General features: G+C 37.5%; 1 protein-coding gene across 2 annotated transcripts in view; it reads left to right on the forward strand.

Annotated features, from left to right (window-relative positions):
• Nucleotides 1–19,252, forward strand: part of TMEM170B (transmembrane protein 170B) — a 54,555-nt gene that overhangs the window by 26,603 nt on the left and 8,700 nt on the right. Inside the window, exons 2-3 of one of the 2 annotated variants that reach the window (XM_066377039.1) lie at nucleotides 1,719–1,889; nucleotides 2,681–2,772. In XM_066377039.1, coding sequence (XP_066233136.1) covers nucleotides 1,719–1,889; nucleotides 2,681–2,766 — 257 coding nt within the window. In that variant the 3' untranslated portion in view covers nucleotides 2,767–2,772. Of the gene's footprint in view, nucleotides 1–1,718; nucleotides 1,890–2,680; nucleotides 2,773–19,252 lie in introns of those variants that run through there. The other variant, XM_066377038.1, reaches the window with a different exon arrangement.

Below are 19,252 nucleotides of genomic sequence, written 5' to 3' on the forward strand. Positions count from 1 at the left end.
ATCAAACAGTATTTGTCCTTGTGACTGGCTTATTTTATTTAGCATAAAGTCCTCAAGGTTCATCCATGTTGTAGCATGTGACAGGATTACTTCCTTTTTAAAGCTTAATAGTACCCATTGTATGTGTATGCCACATTTTGTTTATTGATTTATCTGTTTGTGGGCATTTGGGTTACTTGTACCTCTTGGCAATTGGGAATAATGCTGCTGTGAGCATGGATGTACAGATTATCTCTTCACAATCCTGCTATCAATTCTATGGCATATATACCTGGAAGTGGAATTGCTGGATCATATGGTAGTTCTATACTTATTTTTTTGAGGAAACACGGTTTTCCATAGTGGCTGTATCATTTTACATTCTCATCAACAGTATATAACTGTACTCTAATATGTTTGAATGTTTTAATTCATCCATTTTTGTTTTCTTTCCTGACTTTTATTGACTTTCCTATTACACTCCATAGAGTGAATACTAGCACAAAAAACAGATGAGATATTTTGCATTATAGAATATTTATATACGAAGTATGAGTCTCAAGGTGACATCTAGACATTTTAGAGTCAGCTACTTTAATTATAGTTAACAGAAACCTTATCTAAACTAGTTTAAATAAAAAGAGAGATTTTATTACAAGGAAACTGGGATTGGATCTGAAGATGGTAATGTGGCCTTAGGTAATAATGGCAGGGCCTTTATAAGGGCAAGTCCCTAATAATGGGACTTGGTTGTCTCTTGTCTTTGATGGATCTATTTTTCTTTCATTGTGTCCTGTGATTTTCATCACATGATGGTGAAATGACTGTTTATAAATCCTGAACCCTTTGGCTTCAGCTACCCAGAAACTCAGGTGCTCAGTTGGTTCCAATACAGAATTCCCACGGGAGGGGATGACTGATGTGGCTGGGATCAAATGACTGCCCTGGTTTACCTGATTGCAAGCATGGTCAGGAGAACGGTGCTAGTGCAAGGACCCAGCGGTATCTATGGGCACTACATGGAGTGACTAGGGGGCTGCCTGTGTCGGAAAGAAAGGGAAGGAATGCTAGAGCAATGGAATGAAAGGTGTGCTCAATAATTCTTTATTCACTAATTTCAGTGAATAGTAAGGAGGATATATTGAAGAATAATTGAGCTTGAAGTTTTGTGTAAGGATTATTAAAATGAACTTAGATAAAGAATTCTTAATAGCGTTTTAAAAATCTGTTGTGTATAAAGTTGAAAGTCAAGAGAGGAATTGCTGGAAATTCTTAAAATTATAAACATAAAAATTATTGACTAATTTCTGGAATGATTCAAATTAAGAGATAGATTTTTAAGTGTCTTAGCACTGCCAATTAGTGTAGAAAGAAAGCTACATATCTAACAGCACTAAATTAACTTATGTAATTTACTTCAGAAGATTTGAAAACATGTTAGGGGTATCTTAGACAAGTTGATATATTATGGCTGTTATGTGCTGGAGACATTTAGAGGAAATGTGTGTGTATCCTTGACCTTCTGAAGTCATGGAGGGAATAACTATCGCATCAAGTGTTAGCAGTGATGATAATTGTTAAAATTTATTTAGTATTACTATATGTCAGGTACACTGCTAGGCATTTCTATACTTATTATCTCATTTAACCTTCCCCAGACCATGGGTACTCACAATTTGTTAAATTGAATGTTCTGTGGTGTTTATTGGCAGTTATTAACGCTTTGCGTTTTCTTTCAGAGATGTGGTATTGGATCTTCCTCTGGGCGCTCTTCTCCTCTCTGTTTGTCCATGGTGCTGCAGGCGTGTTGATGTTCGTGATGCTGCAGAGGCACAGGCAGGGGAGAGTCATCTCTGTCATCGCAGTCAGCATTGGATTTCTGGCTTCTGTGACTGGAGCGATGATTACTAGTAAGTTGACTTTGATTTGATCAAATACAGAATTTTATGTGCGCTTACTGTTTTGGTAACTTCATTCTTTTTGTAACCGTAACGTAATCTTTCATGTATAATGTTCTTTACACTTCACCAAAGATCAGTTCATTTATTCATTGTAATAGTTTTTATACTTCTACTGTGGTAAGACTCATCATGTTTTGTGGGAAGTGCAAAAATGTATAAAGATTGACAAGGGGAAAAGCAATTCATGGGAAAACTTACCCATGGTTGTAGTGGTTGTAGTTTCTGCTTTAAAGAAACTCACTGTCTCATAAGGGAGAAAAGTAGATACACAAGTAGGATAATGATAATTGTCCTTTGAGTGGATGTATAATTTTTAGGTCCTTCATGTCATCTACCTGTAACTACAAAATAAAACTGTGCTTCCTTCGTATTCACAAGTTATGACAAAAATCTTTCCTGGCCTACTAGAAATTAGCCATATTAGAGTGTCCTATAACTATTTGAAAGTTTTCTACTGTGTTGCCTTATATGTATTTCATATAAGTCCTCAGTTTCATGCCCTCTGGCCCTCTACTCCTAACACTGTGCTTAGCTCCAACTCCAGCCCTAGGTTCAAAGAGTTCTGTTTTCTGCTGTGCCAGTTGAGCCAGAACAATGATGCATTTCATTGAGACCAGAGGGTCCCCAACTGCTTCCTTAACGCAGTCCTGCCAGAAGCAGGTTGCTCCTCTGTGTTGAATCTGTCAGGGTCACTGACTAACAGAGGCTTATGTTGCCTTTTGCTTCTGGTCTCCTTCCAGATACCTGGGACTGTTCCCTGCTATCACTGGATCTGTTTCGAGACTCTCCAAAAAAAAAGACGTCTTCCTTTCTAGCAGGTTCTTAGCCCCAGAGAGAAGGGGGTCTTCTATAGCTCTCAGACCTCCCCTTGTGCCGCAGTCACCTTTTCCCAGAGTGATTGGCATACCTTCCCTTGAGAGATGAGCCCTGTTCCTATGTCTGTGGGTATGTCTTGTGGCACTAATAAGGCAATCATAAAATAGTTGTGGAAAGTCATGAGAAGCGTATTTTTTCCTTTATTTACTCTTTGTTTTTTTTTTTTTAGTGTTACCTTGTGTTAGGTTTTTGTTGTTGCTGCATTCCACCTGTGACTTGATCATATGGTACCTCATTCCTTTTGCCGTAGATAAGGTTCAAAACAAGTATTCAGGTTTAGCAAAAGCATAGGATATGCATGGTGAAATAGCAGGACGTTTAGCTGGGAGACAGAACAGAGCCAGATCTTGGAAGGCCAGCTGGAAAGTGCTGCAGGGGGGGAACACATAGATGCTTTCGACTGGAGTTGGCAAGGGGCAAAGCAGCTCAGTGAGAAAATGTGTTTTGTAGCTGAAAATAGAATATGTGTGAGGAACTGAGAGAAAGCTCTGTAAGAGCAGAGATCTTGTCTGTCTTTATCACTTCTGTGTCCCCAAAATAAAACACTACCTGGAACATAAAGTTACTCTAAAAATACAGGGTGGATGGATGAATGTAGTGAGGGAGGAAGAATGGAGGAAAGGAAGAAAGAAAGGATAGGTAAGAAAGGAGAAAAAAAGGAAGGAAGGATTAAAAGGCAATACAGTCATCCCTTGCCATATCGCTGTTCACTTTTCACAGTCTCACTGTATCATGGATTTTTAAATTGTGTATATCTGATTTTATATTGCAGATTTTTTGCTTTATCGTGGGATTTTGCAGTATATAGGTATTTTTATGTATTTATTATTTTAATTATTTTTTGCAGTAAAATAAGCATAGGGAGTGTTTATAAGAGTGTGGGAAAGGTTTATAAGAGTGTGGGGAGGGTTTATAAAGCCTTAAAAATATATAAATAATAAAATAAATATAAGGCTGCTACTTTGCGGATTTTTGCCTATCTCAGGGGCTTCTGGAACCTGACCCCCGCAATAGACGTGGGGCCACTGTAACTGTAATTTGAATTTGAGGTCAGGATCTAAACTAGAGTAGTGGGAGTGGGTTGGAAATGAAGGAGTTAATATTAGGACTGTGACATGGGAAAAAAACCAAATTACTTATTGCTTACTTTGGTGGCACACAAAGAGACATGAAAGGGACTACCAGTGTTTTTGAAGTGGGCATGGAGGGGTCACGGAATAGTGAATAGAAGAGGAAAGAAGAAGGAACAGCGTGTTCAGAAGTCATAAGCAGTGTATGAGTTTTTATTGGCATAAATTTTATAAAACTTTAAAGAAATGTCCTTCAACTTCCATTTATTTTAGTGATAATATATACACACATGTATATCCTAACTACTTTTGAGTCAAAACTAAAATCAGCTAATGATTTTAGAAACTGCATGGTTATATTTTAAAATCCTTGAAAAGATAAGTCTGACACAATTTGAAGTAAAAGTCTGTATCTAGGTTTGTAATAGAACATTTAAATTTATCCTGGCTAATTTTCTAACCTGCAAACACTTGAATTAAGCAGAATGGATTAGAGTGAGTATTTCAGTGGGTTTTCTGAATGTGATTTGTGAGCACCCACAGCTTTCTGTTTAGTGCAGCAAGCTCCACCTGGGTGTCTATGTTGTGAGTAAGATACTGACAGAATTTTGATACATATCTATTATATTTTACTACTTCTTAGATTTTATTTCCAGGATACAGTGATTTTTTTCATGCTGGTTAGTGTAGATGGTTAATACTAGTGAATTGGGAGAAACTGGGTTTCTGTGTAATGCCATCACTTGCATTATACAGGATGGGGCAAAAGTAGGTTTACGGTTGTTTGTATGGAAAATAATAATAATATAAAGATAAACTATGTTTTCCATACTCACAACTCTAAACCTAGTTTTGCCTGACCCTGTATTATCTAATTTTAGCAAGGTATAATGTGACATCTCATTCTTGATTTACTTTGTATTCCTCTGATTACTGAATGAATTAGAATATCTCTTTCTATGCTTATTATATATTTTGATTTTTCTGTAAGTTGCTTCTTTAAATTCTGTGCTTTTCTTTTGGGGCTCTTGTTTCCTTTTTAAATTTCAGGTGTTTTTTATATGTTAGAGATATTGGTCTCTTTTTTTGTGTGGCGGAGACAGAGAGAGTCAGAGAGAGGGACAGATAGGGACAGACAGGAAGGGAGAGAGATGAGAAAAATCAATTCTTTGTTGCTGTTCCTTAGTTGTTCATTGATTGATTTCTCATATGTGCCTTGACCAGGGGGGCTACAGCAGACCGAGTGACCCCTTGCTCGAGTCAGCAACCTTGAGCTCAAGCTGGTGAGCCTTGTTCAAACCAGATGAGCCTGTGCTCAAGCTGGAGACCTCTGGGTCTCAAACCTGGGTCCTCGGCATCCCAGTCTGATGCTCTATCCGTTGTGCCACCACCTGGTCAGGCTCTTTTTGGTTTTGAACTCTGCAAATAGCTTGTCAGTTTTTTACCAGTTACCCTCATCCATGATGCTGTTTATTGGGCTGAAATCCTTAATTTCTTCATGATCAGCCTAAATATCTTTTGCCATATGGTTTATAATTTAGATTTTTATTTAATAATTTCCCCCCACACCAAAGTCAGAATAGTTTCTGATATATTGTCTTCTGTTAATTTTATAGTTTTACCTTCAGCAAACATTTTCTTAAAGGACCAGGTAGTAATTTTTTTTTTTCAGAGACAGAGAGTCAGAAAGAGGGATAGACAGGGATAGACAGACAGGAATGGAAAGATGAGAAGCATCAATCATTAGTTTTTCATTGCATGTTGCAACACCTTAGTTGTTCATTGATTGCTTTCTCATATGTGCCTTGACCATGGGCCTTCAGCAGACCAAGTAACCCCTTGCTTGAGCCAGAGACCTTGGGTCCAAGCTGGTGAGCTTTTGCTCAAACCAGATGAGCCCACGCTCAAGCTGGCAACCTTGGGGTCTCGAACCTGGGTCCTCTGCGTCCCAGTCTGACACTCTATCCACTGTGCCACTGCCTGGTCAGGCAGGTAGTAAATATTTTAAACATTGCAGACCAGATGGTCTCTGTCACAGCTATTCAGTTTTGCTATTATAGCATATGTACATATGTAATATGCTATAATATAGCACAGACATATGTAAAGGAGTAGGCATGGCTTTTTAAAATAAAACTTTATATATAAAAACAGATGCCTGGCATTCAGGTCATAATTTGTCCCCTGGTCTAGAATCTGCCTTTGTATTTGGTATTAGATAGGATTCTAGGTGCCATTTTTCTTCCCAGGGAGGAAGTCAGTTTTTACCATAGCAACCACTAAAATACACATTTCCTCATTGATTTCCGCATCACCTTTTCTGTGTATTATGTTCTCAAGGTACGTAGACACGTTTCTGAACTCTGCTCTGATCTGTCAGTCCTTTTAGCTGTTCCTGCAGCCAGTCTGCGTGTTTTTATCCCCATGGCTTTGTAGGAGGCAGCCCTTATTTTACTGTGCTTCGCCGATGTTGGATTATTTTACAAATTGGAGGCAAAGCCTCCATGAGCCAAAGAGAGTATGACTTGTTTGATTGCAATACTCATGGCTTTGCTGTGGTCTAGAACCAATCCACAATGTTTCTGAGGCATATCTGTGATAAAACTGACAGAGCTAGGTCTCTCTCGTTTCTGTTCTTTCTTGCTGTTAACATAGCTGTTCATGTCATGTTAATTCTTTCATTTAAATTTTAAAGTGTGTATACTCAGTCCCTCAAAAAGTATAATTATGATTATATTGGGATTTAATTGAATCTAGAGGTTAATATGAGGAGAATTGGCATATTAAATTAGTCCACCTAAGAACATGTAGTATATCTCTCTCCATTTATTCAGATCAATTTGTGTCTTTATTTATTTAGTGACAGAGACAGAGAGACAGAGAGAGGGACAGATAGGGACAGACAGAAAAGGAGGGAGATGAGAAGCATCAATTCTTTGTTGTGGCTCTTTAGTTGTTCATTGATTGCTTTCTGTTGTGTGCCTTGACTGAGGGGCTGCAGCAGAGCAAGTGACCCCTTGCTTAAGCCAGTGACCTTGGGCTAAATCCAGCTACCTTGGGCTTCAAACCAGCAACCTTTGGGCTCAAGCCAACAACCATAGGGTCATGTCTATGATCCCACGCTCAAGCCAGTGACCCCATGTTCAAGCCGGATGAGCCTGTGCTCAAGTTGGATGAGCCTACTCTCAAGCCTGCGACCTCAGGGTTTTGAACCTGGGTCCTCCGCCTCTCAGTTCGATGATCTATCCACTGCGCTGCCACCTGGTCAGGCTATTTTTCTGTGTCTTTTAGAGTTTAAAAATGTTTTTCTCCATAGGAGGGTTGCATAGTTTGATTATTTACTAAATGCATTATACTGTGGTTGTTGTGCATGGTACCTCTTTTGATGACACTGTTTAGTTTTGTCGGTGTGCAAAAATGCCGGTAAGTTTTGTATGTTCAGTTTATGTAGGATTACAAAGCAAAAATACTAGATCATTGCAAAGATAATAAGATATATAGATTACTGCAATCTAATTAAAAATAATTAAGCAGAAAAGTAAAATACACAACAAAATAGAAGAAATAACTACAGTTCCAATAATAAAGATATGATAAAGAATTATTAAAATAGTTTTGTAATGGCTATATATTCCTAAATATAAAATTAGCATGAGACGATAGAAAATACAGAATGGGACAATAAGTATTTTTAAACAACTGAAATGTTTAAGACTTCTTCCAAAAGAACTTCAGGCCCAAATGGGTTTAAAGATGATATCTACCAAATTTCCAAGAAACAGTTCCTATTTTATCCAAATTATTGCATAAAATGGAAGGAGTAGAAGCTAGGGGCACAGCTTGTTTGCCAAGGCCAAAGTAATCTTGCTGCTAAACATGATGGAGACTACACAAGGCCAGAACAGTGCAGGCTCAGCTACCTTATGCATGTTATGTTTGGTATGCCACAGTAGTATCAGAAATGACTATGACTGTGCCAATGAAACATTTATGGATGCTAACATTTGAATTTTATACAGTTTTCATTTATCATGAAATAGTATTCTTCTTTTGATTTTTTTCAATTGTTTAAAAATGTACAGCTTTCATGCTGCACAGAAACAGATGGTAGGCCAGATGTGACCTGTGCATTATAGTTTGCTGAACTCCTGCCCCAACTACACAAACTGAGAATCAGCATGCTATTAAAACTAAACCTGCCTTTGCCTTTCTGTATTTGTGTTTTCTCTCAGGAACTGTGAAGGGCAGGTCAAATCTCTGTCATTGATGTACCCCTTCAGGCCTTTAGGTTGCTGTACCATCACACCTTTTGTCCACTGGCGACGTTTCTCCTCATCTTTCTTGTCCTTCCAGGTTTCCCTTGCACTGACCCTTTCAGATCACCTCAGCAGTGTAGCTTCTCCCCACACCTCACTGAACCAGTCTTCTCTGGGAATCGCTCCTTATTCCTGATTCATCCTTTCTGTCACTGTGCACATTAGAAGCTCCTAACATGTATCATTTATTTCAAGCACCTTATTCCACTTTTATTTTCTTCTTCATCTTTTTTTTTAAGTGAGAAGTGGGGAAGCAGAGAGACAGATTCTCACATGTGCCCTGACCAGGAACCACCTGGCAAGCCCACTAGGGGGTGATGCTCTGCCCATCCGGGGCTGTTGCTCTGTTGTTTGGCAACCAAACTATTTTAGCGGCTAAGGAAAAGCAATGGTGCCATCCTCAGCACCCGGGGCCAGCTTGCTTGAAAGAGCCATGGCTGCAGGAAGTGGGGAGAGAGAGAGAAAGAGAGAAAAAGAGGAGGGGGGGCGGGGGAGGGGTGGAGAAGCAAATGATTGCTTCTCCTGTGTACTCTGACCAGGAATCAAACCCATGACTTCCACATGCCAGGTCAACAGTTTACCAATGAGCCAAATGGCCAGAGCGCCTTCTGTTTTCTTCATTCTCACATAGCTTAGCCTTGTATTTCACCAAGAAAATAATGACCATAGTGTTTGTCATTTTTAGCTGACTGTTCAACGAAATATACCTTAAAGTGACTGAAAGTAAAGCACAAATTGAGGAAGAATATTTTTTAACATGTATAAATGTAAAAGGTTAATATGCAAATTATTTATTTTTAAAAACCCTATAGAGTGAAATAAGAAGAAGACAGTCTGGGTGAAAAACGAACAAAAGATTTGGCAAGCATTTCATAGATGTAGAAACCTTAATGGCCATTAATGTGAAAAAAGCTCAGTAGTGTTATCAGAGAAACCCAAATTAGTCACAGAGGTATCACCCCTCACTCACCACATTGAGAAAAGTTTTAAAAAACAAAAGATAAGGCTATGGATTAGTAACTGGAATAGAAATTGGTACAACTACTTTGGAAAACAATTTGGCATTTTCTAGTAAGGTTCAAAATGCCCCTAACGTAAGACTGGGCAATTTTGCTTTACCCACATGTTCGAGAAACTGTTGACTGCATATGTATGCCAGGTGTCACACAAGGGTGTTCACAGAGCAGTGTTTGTCATCACTAAGGATTGGAAACAAGGGTTGTCACCAGTAGAATGGATAAATAAGTTGTGGTATATTCATACTTGGAATTCCATACGACAGTGAAAATGCAGAAATTATAGCTACATACAACAACATGGATAACTTCAGACAACAATATTGAGCCCAAAATTCTAGAATAGAGTACAGTGGTACCTTGAGTTACGAGTTTAATTCGTTCTGTAACTGAGCTCGTAAGTCAGTCAACTCGTATATCAAATTTCTCCCATTTAAAATAACTGAAATAGATTTAATCCAGTCCAGCCCCGTGAAACATCCCCAAACCATCCTAAATTATGAAAAAAGACATGTTTTTAATTAAGAAACGTACATGTATACTTTACCAATGCATAACAAAATGTATGAAATAAAAGAAAAAAGTGTTATTTAGTACTGTATTCTTACCTTGGAGACAGATGAGTGCAGCTGACGGAGGTGAATGGTGGATGAGGAGGGAGTGATGGAGGGAGGGATGCAGGCACTGTAGACAAGTAAACTAAAACTGCACTTTCTTAACATTAAATGTAAATTAAAACTGCATTTTCTTTACTTTAAACAAAACTAAAACTGCACTTTCATTACTTAAAATGAAAGCACAAAAACTTAATTGTAAAAAAATGCACTTTCTTAACTTTAAACCTAACCTAAGCTTAACATTACGTATTTTTCATTTAATCATCACCTGTTTTTGCCTTTTTGGCTGCACTTTCGGCACCTTCACTTGCAGGACTTTTGAATAAAAATCTATCCAAAGAGGTTTGCTTTTGCCTGCCTTTTAAAATGTTACAGAAATGTGACAAACAAATGTCATTAAAAAGTGATGAAGCATTACCAGTTGAAACTTTTTCTGGGTGTTTCTTTTCAATGAAACTTGAAAGCTTTTTCCACATTGCCAGCATATCTTTAATTTCACTTGCAAAAATTACTTCCAATGACTCTACCTCTTCCTCACTACTAATCTCTTGCAGAAGCTTCGTATGTTGCATCATCTGTAGCTCCTTCAACCCCTCAGTTGAGAGTTCCTCCTCATGTTCCTTGACGAGCTTGTTTATGTCACCCTCATCTACCTCCAGACCCATCAACTTTCTGAGGGACACAATCTCCTCCAATGCTTCTACCTTGGTCTTGGTCTCTGGTTCGAATCCTTCGAAGTCCCTGTCTGCAAACAACATCAGGCCATAATTTTTTCCATGCCAAGTTCAAGGTTCTTGTAACCTCTTGCCATGCCAAGTCAATAATGTGTAAACATATCAAGATGTTGTAGTGATCTTTCCAAAATTCTTGAAGGGTTAGAATTGTATTCTCAGTCACCTCAAAGCAGCGGCAGAACAAGTGCTTTGTGTAAAGCTTTTTAAAGTTGGAAATGACCTGCTGATCCATAGGTTGCAAGATTGAAGTCATGTTGGGTGGGAGGTAGAGGACTTTCACGAATTTGAACTCATCGAGAATGTCATCTTCAAGACCAGGTGGGTGGGCTAGAGCATTATTAAGGATTAGTAATGCTTTCATTGGGAGTTTATTTTCTTGAAGATATTTCTTCACTGCAGGACCAAAGATGAGATTTACCCATTCAATAAATAACTGCCGTGCCACATAACCTGCAGTTTTTCTTTAAGAATCTTGTGAGTCTTAAAGGCTCTAGGACAGTGGTCCCCAACCTTTTTTGGGCCACGGACCAGTTTAATGTCAGAAAATATTTTCATGGACCTGCCTTTAGGGTGGGACGAATAAATGTATCATGTGACCGAGACAAGCATCAAGAGTGAGTCTTAGATGGATGTAACAGAGGGAATCTGGTCATTTTTTAAAAATAAAACATCGTTCAGACTTAAATATAAATAAAACGGAAATAATGTAAGTTACTTATTCTTTCTCTGCAGACCGGTACCAAATGGCCCATAGACTGGTACCGGTCCGTGGCCCAGGGGTTGGGGACCATTGCTCTAGGATATTTGGAATGATACACTAGCAGTAGCTTTACTTGACAGTCACCGCTAGCATTTGCACACAATGCAAGGGTCAGACAGTCCTTCATGGGTTTATGGCCTGGCAGCTTCTTCTCTTCTGCGGTGACAAAAGTCCCCTGGGGCATTTTTTTCCAAAACAATCCTGTTTCATCATAGTTGAACACTTGTTGGGGGGATGTAGCCTTCCTTTGTGATAAGCACAGCAAAACGTACGATGTACTTCTCAGCTGCCTTAACGTCAGCACTTGCAGCCTCACCATGCCTCACCACCAAGTGGATGCCAGATCTCTTCTTGAAATTTTCAAACCAGCGTGACTGACCTTAAACGTATCTTCTGCCTCTTTTGAGATTGATGGTTCTTTCATCTTCAAGTCGCTGTAAATAATACGTGCCTTTTTGCGTATTACAGTCTCCATCACTGTATCTCCTGCCAGCTCTTTCTCTTTCACCCACACCAACAGAAGCTTCTCCATTTCTTCATATATATTTGTCATTAATTGGGACAGAATTGTAGTTCCTTTCTCTGGAATTGCACTTTTGATGGCATCCTTTTGTTTAAGGATGGTACAAATTGTAGATGTATTGCGGTTGTACAGCCTTGCCAGTTCAATCACTTGTACACCATGCTCATGTTTTTCTATTATTTCTTCCTTTACTTCTATTGACATCATCCTCTTCTTCTCACCACTGTCCTTTACACTCACTTTCTTTGGCCCCATGATAGCACACAAAAAAAGTTAGTGAAAAATGCAAAAATGATGCAAGAACGAGTTCAGCGCATGAGATTCGACTTGATTCTGCGGGTAACACGTGAGAAAGAACGAGATGCTAGTGTTGTGCTGCCAATACTGGACCCATGCGCCAATGCACCTGCTAGCGGCAGCTTCCCAAATCATGGCTCATATCTCGGAATTTTGCTTGAATCTTGAACAAAAATACACCAAGTCGCAGCTTGTATCTTAAAAATAGTATGTTGGTCTGCTCGTATCTCAAGGTACCACTGTATCACTGTATATAAACTCATTTATTTAGAAAACTAAATAATGTATATTCTTATTAATATAAGCAGGTGTAAAGCTAAAGCAAAGGAAAGGAATGCTCAAAATAAATGCAGGGAGGGAATGGGATGCGATTGAGGAGCTTCAGAAGGAAATAGTCATGCTCTTCAGTTGGATGATGGATACTTGGAAGTTTTTTTATAATCTATATTATTATAAATACTCTTCATATCTGCTCGATCTTTAATAGCATGGTGCCCAGACTTATTTAATAGGCACACAAAATTATTTTCCTTTAATTCTTTTAGATTAAAATGTTCTCTGGAACTGTTTTCTGACTAATGCTTCTGGGTGGTGAAATGACACAATGCAATGGGAACTTTTATAAATCTGTATCTTTTGCAGGGAAGTTGTAACTTAAAATTTGGTTGGTTTCTGATTATCCACTGGGGGAAGGAGGCCATTGGTTTTATTTTCTGTATAACCCTATGTAATGTCTTCCTTGACTGTGGAAACTGGAGTTTTATATTGATTTTTCTTCTTTTTTTAAAATTATTTTTTTCTCCCCTCATCATTATCAGCTTTATGTTCTTGTCCTCTGTTCCTTGAAAGATTGCACAGAAAAGTGGGATATTTAGTAGTTTTGCCTATTTTCCTTCAAACAGCAAGGCCTCCCAAAGTGAAATCCTTTTTATCCTCACCAGCACAGCTATTAAACAAAGGAGTCAGCTTATTTGGAAGAGAATATGACAGTGAGGTAGAGATGTTTTCACTACTCACTCTTCTATTACTTGAAACTCTTCTCCTGTTTCCTTCTTACATTGCACAGGGTGCTTTTACATGGCTCCTGACCTCCAGTTAAATTCCAAACCCCTGTGGAAGATGTCCCCAAACTGATGTTGTGGGTCCTCCATCTTGAGCCAAAAAGTATTTAAACCCCAATTCTGAAACTTCAAAGGAATAAAAATAATTGGTCAACAAGAGTACATAGATTTTGAGCAAACATCTCCACATCATTTGGACAGTTCATTGTGTTGTATGTCTATCACCCAAAGTCAAATCATCTTCTGTCACCTTATATTTGCCCCTCTTTATACCTTTCCCCCCAACCCCCTTCCCCATTTCCCTACCCTGGTAACCACTGCACTCTTATCTATAATATGTCCATGAGTCCCAATTTTGTATCTCATCTATGTGTTGAATCATACAGTTTTTGGCTTTTTCTGATTTATTTCACTCACTATAATGTTATCAAGGTCCATCCCTGTTGTCATAAATGATACCATGTCATCGTTTCTTATGGCTGAGTATTATTCAGTGTATATATGTACCACATCTTCTGTATCCAGTCCTCTATTAAAGAGCACTTTGGTTGTTTCCATGTCTTGGCCACTGTGAACAATGCTGCAGTGAACATGGGGACATGGGGGTGCATATGTCTATGTATCAGTGTTTTTGAGTTTTGGGGGTATATATCCAGTGGAGGGATTGCTGGGTCATATGGTATTTCTGTTCTTAATTTCTGGAGGAACCACCATACTTTCTTCCATTAGTGGTTGTAATCATTTACATTGCCACCAACAGTGAATGAAGGTTCCTTTTTCTCCATTTGTTATTACCTGTCTTGTTGATAATAGCTAGTCTAACAGGTATGAGGTGATATCTCATTGTAGTTTTGATTTGCATTTCTCTAATAGCTAGTGAAGATGAGCATTTTTTTTATATCTGTTGGCCATTTCTACTTGGGAGAAGTGTCTGTTCATATCCTCTCCCCATTTTTTTATTGGATTGTTTGCTTGTTTGTTGCTGAGTTTTGTGAGTTCTTTGTATATTTTGGATATTTACCCCTTATGTGAGCTGTTGTTTGCAAATATCATCCCCATTTAGTTGGCTCTCTGTTTGTTTTCATCAATTTCTTTTGCTATGTGGAATCTTTTTAGTTTGATGTAGTCCCATTCATTTATTTTTGCCTTTACTTCCCTGGCTTTTGGGGTCAAGTTCATAAAATGTTCTCTACAGCCAAGGTCCATGAACTTAGTACCTATGTTTTCTTCTATGTAATTTAATGTTTCAGATCTTAATTTAGATCTTTGATTCATTTCAAATTAATTTTTGTGCAAGTGGACAAACTGTAGTCAAGTTTCATTCTTTTGCATGTGGCTTTCCAATTTTCCCAGCACCATTTATTAAAGAGGCTTTCTTTTCTCCATTGTGTGTTTCAGGCTTCTTTGTCAAAGATGATTTGCCCATATATATGTGGTTTTATTTCTGGGCTCTCAATTCTGTTCCATTGGTCTATGTGTCTATTTTTCTGCCAATACCATGCTGTTTTGATTAACATGGCTCTGTATTATAATTTAAAGTCAGGTATTGTAATGCCTCTGGCTTCCTTCCCCCCCTCTCAGGATTACTTTGGCTATTCTGGCTTTTTTATGGTTCCATACAAACCTGGTGATTTTTTGGTTTCATTTCTTTAAAAAATGACATTGGAATTTTGATGGGAATTGCATTAAATTTGTATATTGCTTTGGATAATATGTTCATTTTACCTATATTTATTCTTCCTATCCAAGAACATGGGATATTTTCCCACTTCATTGTCTTTTTCTATTTCCTTTAATAATGCTTTATAGTTTACAATGTCCTTGACATTCTTTGTTATGTTTATTCCTAGGTATTTTTTGTTTGTTTCAACTGTAAAAGGAATTATTGTTTTTAGTTTATTTTCTGAAGTTTCATTGTTGGCATATATGAAATTAGTAGACTTCTGTATATTAATTTTTTATTCTGTGACCTTACTGTATTGGTTTATTGTTTCTAATAGTTTTTCTGTGGAGTCTTTGGAGTTTTCTATATTCAGGATCAGGTCATCTGCAAAGAGTGAAACCTTTACTTCTTTCCCATTATGAATGCCTTTATTTCTTTCTCTTTACCATTTAGTATGATGTTAGCTGATGGCTTGTCATATATGGCCTTTATTATGTTGAGGTATTTTTCTTCTATATCCATTTTATTGAGTGTTTTAAACACAAATGGATGTTGTATCTTATCAAATGCCTTCTCTGCATCTATTGATAGGATCGGATGATTTTTGTTCTTTGTTTTGTTGATATGGTGTATCATGTAATCATTTTAAGTATGTTAAGCCATCCTTGTGCTCCTGGGATGAATCCCACTTGATCATGGTGTATTATTTTTTTTAATGGATTGTTGTATTCAATTTGGTAGTATGTATTTTTTCTAGGACCTGGGTCGGCAAACTGTGGCTCACAAGCCACATGTGGCTCTTTGGCTCTTCCACAAAATAACACATGTGGGCACTACCTTGATAAGGAATGTACCTATCTATATAGTTTAAGTTTAAAAAATTTGGCTCTCAAAAGAAATTTCAATCATTGTACTGTTGATATTTGGCTCTGTTGACTAATGAGTTTGCCAACAACTGGTCTAGGATTTTTGCATCTGTATTCATTAGAAATACTAGTCTGTAGTTTTCTTTTTATGCATTGTCCTTGCCAGGTTTTGGTGTGAGGATTATGTTGGCCTCATAAAATGTGTTTGGAAGTATTGTTTCTCTTCTATTTTTTGGAAAACTGAGAAGGATAGGAACCAAATCTTCTATGAATGTTAGGTAGAATTCACTAGTATAGCCATCTGGTCCTGGACTTTTATTTTGAGGGAAGTTTTTAATAGTTGTTTCTATTTCCTCCCTGCTTATGGGTCTATTTAGGGTTTCTACTTCTTTATGACTCAGTCTAGGAAGATTGTATAGTTCTAGGAATTTTTCCATTTCTTCTATGTAGATTCTTGAATTTGGTGGCGTATAGTTTATCAGATAGTATTCTGCAATGATCATTTGCATATCTGTAATATCTGTGGTAATTTCTTCTTTCATTTCAGATTTTGTTCATATGAGTGAGGAGTTGGGAACCTATGGCTCGTGAGCCAGATGTGGCTCTTTTGATGGCTGCATCTGGCTCACAGACAAATCTTTAATAAAAAAAATGTTAAAAATATAAAACATTCTCATGTATTACAATCCATTCATTTCCTACCGCTCATGTGCATGGTTGCCGGTGGTGGAGCCAATCACAGCTGTCCTCCGGGACAACACCAAATTTTTATTGGATAATGCTTAACATACATGGGTTGTTGTATGGTTCTCATGGAATTACATTTGAAAATATGTTCATGGCGTTCATGGCTCTTTCAGCCAAAATGGTTCCTGACCCCTGATGAGTTCTTTCTCTTTTTTCCTTAGTGAGTCTTGCCAGGGGTTAATCTATTTTATTGATTTTTTCAAAGAAACAGCTCTCTGTTGTATTAATTTTTTCTGTAGTTTTTCTGTTCTTTATTTCATTTATTTCTGCTCTGATTTTTACTATTTCCTTTCTTCTGCTGGTTTTGGGTTGCCTTTATTCTTTTTTTTTTTAGTCCTCTGGGAATGTGTCCAATCTTCTTCCACCTCCCTTCACAACTGATCCACCTTCAGTCCATTTGGTGCATGGTTCTTTCAGGAGTACCTGTGAGCCCAGCTGAGGTTCCTTTTTTGTGTTATAGTTGTTCAATTTGTTGAAATTTCAAAGGGAAAGATCAGAAATGTCTCTCACACCGCCATTTCTTTGACTTCACTCTCCCTGCTATTTTAAATCCAGAGTTGAGTGAACTTTGTCAATGGATACAAGTATTTTTGTTTGAAAAATAGGTTTGAAAGATATTCTGGCCTTTAAAATAGTAGTTTCTTATATTTGTAGGGAAGTTTAGGCAATTTGGTGTGGAAATTAGAGTTATAAAAAATTAACTTTATTTACATAAGTGCTGAATCAGTTCATCCCTTATCCATGGGGGATATGTTCCAAGACCCCCAGTGGATTTCTGAAACAGAGGGTAATACCAAACCCTAAATATACTGGTTTTTTCCTATACATGCAAACCTTTCACTTAGGAAGCACTTTACCTCTCCTCTTCAGCATATCTGAATTGCCAGCATCACTACTTTTATGCTTTGGGGCATTGTTAAGTAAAATAAGGGCTACTTGGACACAGCTGCACCATACGGTGACAGTGGGTCTGATAACCAAGAAGGCTACTAAAGTGAGTAATGTGCAGGGAGCAGATGTACAGTATAGAGATGCTGGACAGAGGGATGATTCGTGTCCTGGGAGGGATGGCATGAGATCTCATCATGCTACTCAGAATGACATACAATTTAAAACCTGTGGAAAGCTTATTTCTGGAATTTTCCATTTACTATTTTCCGACCACAGTAGACTGTAGGTAACAAAACCAGTTTTTGAAATCACAGTAAGACTCTAGATATGGGGTACTTACTATATTCTATATATAGCTTTTCATGTTTGAAGACAGGGGTTGGTCTGTTATGAATAGCATTCCTAAACCAGTGCCCCTCCCAAGTGTAATCTTACTTTCAGTTTGGTGTGCCCCGCCCCAGAGTTTTGTTTTCTCAATTCATTTATATGCTTACGTACATATATATGAGTGTGTGTGTGTGTGTGTATGATATAGAGAATATACACTGTTTTATGTTTTAGCTTTTTTCTTTGTTGTCTAAATGTGTTTAAAGTGTTATTTTTTTGTCAATTCATATAGATTTATATTTTTCTTTTGAAATTGTATGGGTTTCATGTATGGTCTTAGTAGAATTTAGCCATTACTAATTGGTGAACATTGGATTTTTTGTGTTTTGGTTTCTATTGCTATTACAAAAAATGCTATATTGATTATTATACGTGTATACGTGCATCTATATTCTGGATATGAATCATCAGTTTGTTTTACATATATCAGGTCTTTTTCTAGTCTCTCTTATATTCAAACCATTAAGGTTTTTGCTGGTTTTGGGGGGGATGTGTGTGGTTTTAAGCTGACCTCCTAGGATAAACAGAGTCTGTTATATTCTAAAGTTTACATTCACAGTTTTGTTTTTAACATTAGTTCTTTAATCCCTGTGAAATTTATTCTGGGGAATAGTATGAAGTAGGGACCTAAATTTACTTATTCCAAATGACTACCAGTTGTTCTAAAATCATTTATTGAATGGTGGATCACTGATTGGAAATACCTTTACCTCTTACTACCACAATGACTATTAATCAAAATTTGTAGTGCATACTAGGACCAGACACTATTTAAGTACTTTTCAAGTATTATCTCTTCATCTTCACACTCAGCCATTTGACAGTTGGGGAAATGGTGCACAGAGAGATGAAGTGACTAGCATAACACAGCTGCTAAGTGACAGCACTGGGTTTTAATCATGAGTCTGGCTCCAGAACCCTTCTCTGAACTTTACATGAGCAGAAAATGTTTGAACTGACAGATTTATTTGCCATTTCCCAGGTCACCTTAGCTAGTGATTGCTTAGATTTCTACTTCATGGATTGTTTCTGAAAACCTAGGGCTGGACATGTAGAGACCAAATTGTGGTTAGTTGTGGAAATCTTGGGTAAAGCCAAATAAAAACCAGAGTATTTCCTTGGGTTTATTTTAGCATAAGATAGGATAACAGAGAAGGCACGGATCTTTAAAATTTTTTAGGAATGTCATCCAATTCCAGTATCTATTCATATTCTAGGATATGACTATTTTACAAGTGAAGCTTATTACTTGAGTAAGTAAATGTTGGTGCCAGTAGTTTTATTTAATATTGAGATGTTTATCAGTTACTTTATTATTTTCTGAATTCCTTGTACTCTTTTTTATTTAGTGTAAATATGAAATGATAGAATAATTGAAGGATATATGGCCAGACTTGGGGTAGCAGTTGAACCTCTTTCAACTTCCTTTTTATCATCTTTAAATTAGGTAATAATACTCAGTGGTGGTATGCTATTTAAATAAGATAA

This window comes from Saccopteryx leptura, chromosome 3 (assembly GCF_036850995.1).
Source record: "Saccopteryx leptura isolate mSacLep1 chromosome 3, mSacLep1_pri_phased_curated, whole genome shotgun sequence".
NCBI classification, from domain to species: domain Eukaryota; kingdom Metazoa; phylum Chordata; class Mammalia; order Chiroptera; family Emballonuridae; genus Saccopteryx; species Saccopteryx leptura.